General features: G+C 36.3%; 1 protein-coding gene across 2 annotated transcripts in view; it reads left to right on the top strand.

Annotated features, from left to right (window-relative positions):
- Window positions 1–8,448: 8,448 nt before the first annotated feature.
- LOC106709148 (netrin-B) overlaps window positions 8,449–10,047 on the top strand; it is a 103,204-nt gene continuing 101,605 nt past the window's right edge. For both annotated transcript variants that reach the window (XM_045680200.1, XM_045680201.1), the window contains exon 1: window positions 8,449–9,503. In XM_045680200.1, the coding sequence (XP_045536156.1) occupies window positions 8,474–9,503 (1,030 nt within the window). In that variant the 5' untranslated portion in view covers window positions 8,449–8,473. The remainder of the gene's footprint in view (window positions 9,504–10,047) is intronic.

Genomic DNA, 10,047 nt, shown 5'->3' with positions numbered 1-10,047 from the left:
CTTGTTTTTTTACAATTTGTCGGCATTTTTATAACGATTGCTCGATTATTTACACTTCGTATATCAATTGGTTTACCTTGTTTGGGAAAATATTTCTAGTTTACTCTACTCTCAGTATAACTTGTATGTTACAAAAAAAACAATTTCAAACAAAATGCATTCAAAAGTACCATAAAAAACAATCTCAAACAAAATGCACTCAAAAGTAACATAAAAAAAAATAATTTCAAACAAAATGCATTCAAAAGTACCATAAAAAACAATCTCAAACAAAATGCACTAAAAAGAAACAAAATAATGACATGAAAACTTCTTTCTTTCTTTCTTTCTTTCTTCTCTCTTTCAAAAACCCTCTAAACTCTAAAGAAAGTTCTCTTCTTTCTTGTAACATGTCTATATTGTATAATTATTGTTATTTCGCAGTCGGTGTCGGCCGAAGTAAATAGGTGACATTTTATATTTGAGATGTATTAGACATACTTACGTTTATGTCCCTACTTAGGCCGAAACCGACTCCAAAATAACAATAATTATACAATATAGACATGTTACAAGAAAGAAGAGAACTTTCTTTAGAGTTTAGAGGGTTTTTGAAAGAGAGAAGAAAGAAAGAAAGAAAGAAAGAAGTTTTCATGTCATTATTTTGTTTCTTTTTAGTGCATTTTGTTTGAGATTGTTTTTTATGGTACTTTTGAATGCATTTTGTTTGAAATTATTTTTTTTTATGTTACTTTTGAGTGCATTTTGTTTGAGATTGTTTTTTATGGTACTTTTGAATGCATTTTGTTTGAAATTGTTTTTTTATGTTACTTTTGAGTGCATTTTGTTTGAGATTGTTTATTTTTGAAGTCGGCTATTTTTTTTTCTTAAAATTTTTGTTTTATTTCACAATTTTTAGTGAATTTGAAGTTCAATTACAAATTTCCTTAATACATATTATGAGGAAAGAAATAAGACAAATAAAGAAAAGGACTTTCCTATTTAATATGTGTGTACTTCAATTCAAAAACTAATTTACAATGCAGCAGATAACCACTTATCCTTTAAACAATGAAATAATTATCAAAATCGGTTTACAAATTGAAAATTAACGAACTAAAACATCGTAGCTTGCCTTTAATTTTGTACAGCCGCGCGCCGCAGTAGCATTTTTCGAATGCGCGTAGTTTTTGATCATTTAATATCTTCCAAACTATTGATCAGAATTACATAGTTTAAAGGCTAATGTAATCTGCATTTAATACTCTAGCTATCAAACATATTTATTTGGATAAGGATTCATATCGAATATAATATAATAGCGCCGTAAGCTTACGACGCTGTTTTTCGTGTGCATTTTAATCGAAGTTTGTTCACAATAACATGGTTTTTGTGAGACATCCATAGATGATAGATATATGCCACCTATCCTTTTATTTAGCAAATTTAAGGATCTATAATTACTCCATACATCATTTTAATGTAGGTCATATAGTTTGACCTACGTAAGCCCAGAAAGCAAATTTGTGCTATTCATTGTAACGCGATGTAGCATTTTTCGTTTCCGCGTAATTTTATTCTTACGATATCTCCTAAACTATTAGACAAAATGATATAGTTTCAACGGCAAATATAATCTACATTAAATTCTCTTGATAATGAACATATTTATTTACATAAGGGTTAATATTGAACTTGAATAATAGCGTCGGAAATAGGGCATGAATTTAATTAATGTTTCTAAAGAAAAAAAATGGTTATTGTGAGAAAACTATAAAAGATAGATATATGCTATCGCGGACTTTTATTTAGCACATTTAAAGAGCTACAATTCGCCATACATCATTTTTATGTAGGTCTTATAGTTTAGCCTACGTAAGCGCTGAAAGCAAAAATGTCCCTAATTTTCGCAACAAATTTTGAAGCTTATTCAAAATCTACTAGTCTTCTAGTTATTTAAAAAAAAAAACAAAAAAATGGGACCCACCTGCAAGCACTTCCTTTCGATTAAAATAATTTCTATCAAAATCGGACCACCAGGGGCGGAGATTCGCGGTAACACACATAAAAAAAAAAAAAAAAAATTCAGTCGAATTGATAACCTCCTTCTTTTTGAAGTCGGCTAAAAATGGCGTCGTCCAAGCTATGCTTAATAAATTTAGCCATTTCTCAAGTAACTGGGGCAAGTGCACTCACATTTGTCAATTAATGGCTAAAGTCTGGTGAAGCAGTTGAATCACTTTTTAGAAGAAATAAAGGATATATTTGATTCAAAAGAGCCGAACATCATATCTTTAGGATAACGTTTGTTTGATTTCGTTCCTTTCTTATCTTACTCTAAGCAAATAAGATTTAACGTTCTTTCAACTTACATTTGTCTAATAAAATATTTACACCTTAATTTTATATCCAGGGCCGGTTTTAGCATTTCCAGCGCCCTGGGCTTAGGAGGCCCCGCAGGCGCCTCTTTATATCTACACTGGCGACTACGGTGCCCGGCGCCCTGGGCTGCCGCCCCATCTGGTCCTACCTTAACGTCGCTACTGATTTTGTCTTTTGTTTTTTGCTACAAAAAAGTTAGGAGTGCTTTTTATTATAGAATTTTTTTTGCACTTAAAGTAAAAAAATCTAAGAATATATTAATATTAGAAAATAACACTATTTAAAGAGGTATTATTATTAATGTTTTGATTATTAAAATTTAACCAATTGCTCAGAACACACATATCCCAAAAAACAACACTTATTTTGCATAACATTCTAAAACTTTGCATTCTAAATCTTAATTTCAACCTTATCTATTCAATCGATTCAAACTTCATAACAGCTAGTGGTTAATTGCGAGCGACAGTATTCGTAGATTTACTTAGGTTAGACTCTAACCGTTATAGGACAACGCGAGGATGAGCCACGCCCCTGCATTTCTTAACTTCCTCGTAAATGCCTTAAATTGTATTATATGCAGTGTCTTTTGCAAGCGGCTATAAAGTTTGCGTAGCACTATACTATCCTGAGTCACATCAAAATGGCTGGTACACATAAAAGGGGTACGTGTAAAAACGGTCCCAAGATCAAGTCGGGACCGATACGGTGTTGCTGAGGCGTCGGTATGTAATTGTCGACTAATCGGGCATGGGGTCGCATCTCGCTGCCTACCCCACTCCCATACGTGGGTAAGTACTTACGAGGCGACTTTTTGCAGCCTTTGTATACGGTAAAGTGCAATTCTAATTAATTTGACTCGCAATGAATATTAAATTCACGTATTCAATACTTATTTTTCTAGCTTCAAGTTAATTTACTTGAACATAATTAGATTTAATTATTTACAAATGAAAGTGTTTTAATTATTTTTTAAATTAATAAAATCTTCACTATTTTTAATTGTAATGGTATGAATTTAATTTAACAATAATAAAGCAGTCCTGTAACCTTATAGCTTTTTCGTTCGTTGAAATATTTACAATCTATTTTTAAGTTATGCAAATATATCTAAGGTATTTCTTAACAATCTTTCTCTCTCAAATTAAGCAAATGAAAGTGAGAGACGTTGTATTTTATTAGAACAATGAGGTATTACGATTGTAACGAGATGTTGGTGGTTCTGCGAGCGCTTTGTTGCGCGAGGCATTCGCGTAATGACCATCATTAGGTTCATTAAGGCGCGCTCGAGTCCTTTGTCAAGGAATGACGTCGGGAATATTAGAGAAATTGTTTAACAAGTAACTTATGTTGGGATAGTTGTGGAAATATCGAAGAAGAATAATAATACATATATTTAGAAAAACATAAACAGGTAAACTCGAAATTAATGTTAAAGTCTTTCGACTTAAGCTAAAAAAAAAAAATTAAAACAAAAGTAACATTGCAAACCGTTTCGCACTTAACAAATAGTAAAGAACAAAAATACCGAGGTGCAAGTCACCTCAGTTGCGACCTACATCAGAACAATGCGGGAACTTGGCCTCGCGACAAATGAAAAAGTTATTCGGAATAAGAGCCCACAGCGCTGCTCAAGAGTGCTTCAGATAGTGCTTTTGTAAAATGACCTCGTCGCTGCCCAAAATATTACAATACAATCATAAATACGTAAACCTAGAAAGTACTTTATAAGTACTTAGTAATTTTTTAAATCTATACTTAGTTTGGTTAATTTTATTTTTAATTTGTGTAAGATAATGAAAATTTGTTCATCTACACATGTTATTTTCAAAGCATGTAAAAGAAAGCCAATTGTAATAGCACTTAGGCTATTTTTTTAAAAATTATGCGCGGATGATTTCGCGGCCAAAAACTAGTAATGAAAATAAACGAGCATACGACCATTTAATAAACAAGAAGCTTAGACCGTTTACTCGAGGAGGATCAAAATTATGACAGATAACATTATAATGTTCCCTTTCTGTAGTTTCGGGTCAGGATTTACCTTTATATTCATCGCTGGGCAGCTGAGGGTCCGTTTGACCCGAGGGCGGCGGACACGGCCCGTCCTAATTATCTCCACTCGACCGGAGCCGGGGAGGGCAGCAAATGTTTTCCGACGTGACTTTATAAATCTTACTTTATGGTTCTGATGTTTGATAAATCAAACATAGACAATTTTTGACAGTTAAAACAGAGAGTCATAGACAGTCTTGTTGTGTTTGCATTATCTGTTCAGCTAATTAAATATCCAAGTGAAGTTCTGAATAACTAACTAACAAATAAAATAACCGACACATAATCTAATAGTTTGCGTTTCAATGCTTATTTGGAGATTGTGAAACGCCAACGATGTATTTATTTGACAGAAGTTCCAAGATGCTTATTCAGGATTTACTTGGATATTGTGAAACAGACTGTCTTAACATCAGCCCCAATAATTTCCATTTCTGATATATTATAGTGTAAAATAAAGTTTTTTTCGTCAACTTTTGAGCGAGTGGCTAATTTTGTAACGTTGTCAAATCGTGGCACACTCAAAATAAACGACCCAGTTGTGCGATTCACAGCTTGCATATGCTTGTATTTCTTTAACTAAGTATACATTGTTAACGCATTTTGATTAAAAATAAGTATTTGATACATAAAAAATTATCTTTATATAAGATCTTCTTTAAAACTAAACGAACTGTGATTATTTCGAAATTTAGCCGTTAAAGTGCTTAAGTGTTAAGTGTAATTCTTATGTCTTAGATTAAACAAAACTTCAATTGAGTATACAAAAATTAACTCTGAGCATTTTAATAGTCCTTAAATTAACATTGTACAAATGCCAAAACAGAAATATTCCAAATGAAAATTTCAGAATGAGTACAATGAGTCAGTTAATTGAGTAGTTAGTAACAAAGCTCCCCTATCACAGTTATCTACGGAGCCCTATGGAGCCCTATAGAGCATCTGGTACCCTCGGATCCCCGCTTGTATGGCACCGCGCTACTCAGCCTTAGCAAGCCGTCAATTCAATCCCGACTCCCGTCTTTTTTCTATTCGCAAACGAGCTCTGCCGCTTGTCTGTTTGTCTGTCTGTACTTTTATTAACGCTGGTATCATTTTAATTAAATTTTCAGCACCCGACGTTTTTTCTTCTGTTAGATGGTAGAACATTATTAGATGATGAACGATAATATACTGAAATCCAAAGACTTTGAGTTGTTTTTCGTTTTAGAAGTAAGTTTACCTGCAACTGTGGTAAATTAGATTTCAATGCTAGGATTTTAAGCTCATGATAATGTTTTCGTCTAGACGGGGAATCGTGTTCAGTGCGTTTGATATTATGGAGATATAAATGTTAAGCATTCAAAGCTTAGTTAAAATCTAATACTAGAATGAATATAAGTACATAAGAAATTACGTACGTTGCCTCTCTCTATGTGAACTGGGTACTTATCACTATTTTCACAAGAAAAATTATATTTTAAAACATATTATTATCTATTTTCCAGTCTTAATAAAATCAGTCGATAGTTAAACGAACAGTTACCGCCACCTGTTTAGTTTTATTATGAGATATCTTTCAATAGTCAATAATATCTGACAAATTAATTAAACTATTGACATCTGTCATATTTATCTCTACTAATTTATAACTGTATAATATGAAGACCATAATGTACTTATAAATTATCTTCAATTGTGTTTATGATTAATAACAAGATAAAGTTATTTGTGATGTAATATTTAATTAACTATTCAAATAGAGTGTAATTAAAGTTCTGAATTGAATATGATTTGATAGAATGTAAAGCAACCCGCATTCAAGTCCCTCTTTTACTAAGATAACAAAATGATAATGAACTTTAAATCAATGATTCGATGATAGTTTTAATTCTAGTTTAATAGTAAATTACTTTAGGATAAAGATTTATTAACGTTTGTACAATGTTGTTAACTCTTCATCCTACGGGACTTGTAAGAAATATCCTTTAAAGGTAAAAGTTATGAAAAATAGAAAACAGTTCAATGGATTATAGAGATATGTTCTGTGAGATAAATAAAATGATTGCTTCCTTAGTAGCTGATCGTTATCTCCTAATTTATTAAACATATCCAAGTGTTCTGGTACATTTACAATCTCTCGTTCCAGGAATGCACAATACGTTTAATTGTTACCTCAACATTTAAATGTATAAAATGGCAACACATTCGATAAGCGAGTCGACTCGATTTATTTATCGATTTCCCAGCGCGAGTCGTACTCAACGATGCGAGAAGTTTGCATGTCACCAGATACGCATAACAAACGAGAGAATAGTGAATCGATTATTTAATAGATTCATTTCAATTTTTTGTCACGGATTGTTGAACTGAAAGTGAGATGTGTTTCAACAATCGTTTATATTGAAGAAATCTCGTCTCGTGTATTTTAACTTACGATGATACGAATAATCATTTATCACTTATTATAAACTAGCTTTTACCCGCGACTCCGTCCGCGCGGAAAAAAAATAGAAAACGGGGTAAAAATTATCCTATGTCTGTTTCCTGGTTCTACCAGCCTGGTGCTACCTGCCCACCAATTTTCAGTCAAATCGATTCAGCCGTTCTTGAGTTATAAATAGTGTGACTAACACGACTTTCTTTTATATATATAGATTTAATTAAAATATTTATAATTACTTCAATTAAACGTATTTTACAAATTATGGCATAACAATAGTGGAATGCTGGTGTCGAATGCACCATAATATGTTTCATATGTACTCTGGTCATTAGACTAAAGGCTTATTAGATTACTTGCTAGTCAGTATAATTAATAAGATTAAGTTATTGTTTAAATAAATTGTCTTAACAGTTTGAATTTACAATCCGAATGCAGGGGAAAGTGCATGATTTGTTGTGTCCGAAGCGCGCCGAGCCGCGCAATAACAGCCTTTATTTACTGTCCGCCAGATAATTAATTACTTTATCTTCCCTCGAACTCTGCGAATTCTTAAACCTTAATTGTGATAATTTAAATAGATATTGCATACTTTTGCAGATTTAAGATGTTAATTTTAGAATTATGTTTATTCATCTTTTAGTTATTTAAATTTTATTTAAGACTAGTTGTCGCCAGCGAATCTGTCTGCGCTGAATTTAAAAAAAAACTTAACAAGCTTCCAGACTATGTTCTATATCTGTGCTTAAGTTCGTCAAGATTTGTTTAGCGGTTCCGGTGATACCTTCTAACAAACATACATCCATCCATCTAAACTTTCACATTTATAATATGAATATATGATACCTTCAAATTAAACTTAAAGCCAGTTGTGAATAGTGGATTCGAACCCACGACATTTTATGTTCATGTTTAACATTTTTTTCCGGTTAACAAGTAACAGTGTTTTTTGCTTCAAATCTAGCTAATAGGTTTTGTTATCACTTGAAAAAATATTGAAGATCGTTGAACTCTTATTAATAGCTATAACAGTGTAACTTGTTTAGTGATCAAGAGTAGCGATTGTATATCGCAAAGGATCAATATTTTAGTCTCAATATCTTGTAAAATTCGATTTTTGTAAGCTTTCGATAATGCAATTGTTGTAATTATTGACGCGATGGTTAGCTTTATCGTAAGTTTAAAAGTTAGACAAAGCTCCAAGTATAGACTACTTGTTATGAGCTTTTGCAGATTTACCTCTCTTGTTATCAAGCAAATATTAAGTAAGTAGTGTTAGCCACTCTTTATTCACATTTATGTGGTCATCTTGATAAATAAAAGCTTTAAAAATAAAGTTAAAACAAATTTAATCTCAATTCAAAAAGTCATCGAAAAGCTCTTCCGTTTTAAAGTTACAAAAACAGTGCAAAAAGCAAACCTTCTATTATTTGTCAATATTTTCTATATCCCGTTTCCCTGGAGGAAATAGAAAAAAAAAACTTTCACTAAAACATTCGGCCAATGCGTACGGCGTAAGCTCCGTGAGTCGCAAGCTCCCGCCCCGCCGAGCCAGTCCGCGCGCGGCGTCCGAACAGAGAGCACGTGTCTGCCGCTAGCCGGCCCGGCTCGCGAGTGAGTGACAGTGAGTGCAGCATGCCCGTGCGCGCCGTGGCCCTGCTGGCCGCCGCGGCCCTGGCCCTCGCCGGCGCACCGCCCGACCCTTGCTACGAGGACGAGCGCCCCCGCCGCTGCATCCCCGACTTCGTCAACGCGGCCTTCGGTGCCCCCGTGGCAGCCTCCTCCACCTGCGGCCGGCGCGGGCCCGAGAGCCTGTGCGACCCACCCGGCGACCAGCCACCCGACAGCGCCTGCCGCGTGTGCGACGCTGCGCGATCCGACCGTCGGCACCCACCAGCGCACCTCACCGACCTCAACAACCCACACGACGTCACCTGCTGGCGCTCCGCCGCGTTGCCGCCTGCCGCCTACGATTCCCCGCCAGACAACGTCTCCCTCACGCTCTCCCTCGGCAAGAAGTACGAGCTCACATACGTCAGCCTGCAGTTTTGCCCGAGAGCCGCCCGCCCCGACTCCGTTGCCATCTACAAGAGCGCCGACTACGGCGTTACCTGGCAGCCCTTCCAGTTCTATTCGAGCCAGTGCCGACGTGTGTACGGCCGGCCCAACAAGGCGACCGTAACATCGGCCAACGAGCAGGAGGCGCGTTGTTCCGACTCGCACCGGCTAGCCGGCGAGGGCTCCGGCGGCGCCCGGCTGGCCTTCAGCACGCTAGAGGGTCGCCCGAGTGCGGCCAATTTCGACATCTCGCCCGTGCTGCAAGACTGGGTGACCGCCACCGACGTGCGGGTCGTTTTCAACCGGCTGCACATGGTGAGCGAGGGCGAGGAGCCTGATGGCAAGCGGCAAGCGGCGCCGGGCACGCAGCACTATGCCGTCTCCGACTTCGCGGTGGGCGGGCGCTGCAAGTGCAACGGGCACGCGTCCCGCTGCGTGCCGGCGCGCGCGGAGGACGGCGTAGCGCTCGGGGCGGGCGCGGGGGCGCAGCAGTTGGCCTGCGACTGCAAGCACAATACTGCCGGCCGCGACTGCGAACGCTGCAAGCCCTTCCACTTCGACCGACCCTGGGGACGTGCCACCGCGCGCGACGCCAACGAATGCAAAGGTAATGTAATGCTACGCTTCTGACTTTTTTTTCAGAATTCGGTATTTAAAACATATAACTACGTCTTCATACCGGAGCTTCGAAACAGCTTGGCGGCGAGCTTAATGATGTTTTCTGATATGACAAAATTTGGACCATAATTTGATGCGAAACTGGGCAACTAATGTATATAAGTCGGAAAACAATTATAAAGTATAATATCAATGTTATCACCAAATAACGTTGAGACAAATACTTAACTGAATAACTACAAAATTTTTGCCAACATCGTACGAGCTTTCAAATGCGAGCTTTATTACTGAGGTGAGCAGACGTAGATTAATGCTTGCCTCTTTTTTATAATTAAAATAAGATATCGCTAATAAAATATTTGAGAGGAAAAAATGCGTAATGAAATTAAATATGTAATGTATTAAACATTAATAATAAAAAAAAAATCTTTTGCGTATTTTATTTTTAAATTGTAGTAATATTGGTAACCAACTGAGATAGTAAAAATTAAGATCCATACATAATATAGTATTTATTTAAAACAAGACTTGAA

The sequence above is a fragment of the Papilio machaon genome, chromosome 12, assembly GCF_912999745.1.
Source record: "Papilio machaon chromosome 12, ilPapMach1.1, whole genome shotgun sequence".
NCBI classification, from domain to species: Eukaryota; Metazoa; Arthropoda; class Insecta; order Lepidoptera; family Papilionidae; genus Papilio; species Papilio machaon.
Note: the sequence above shows the minus strand (reverse complement) of the source record. Positions and strands in the feature narration are given on the sequence as shown.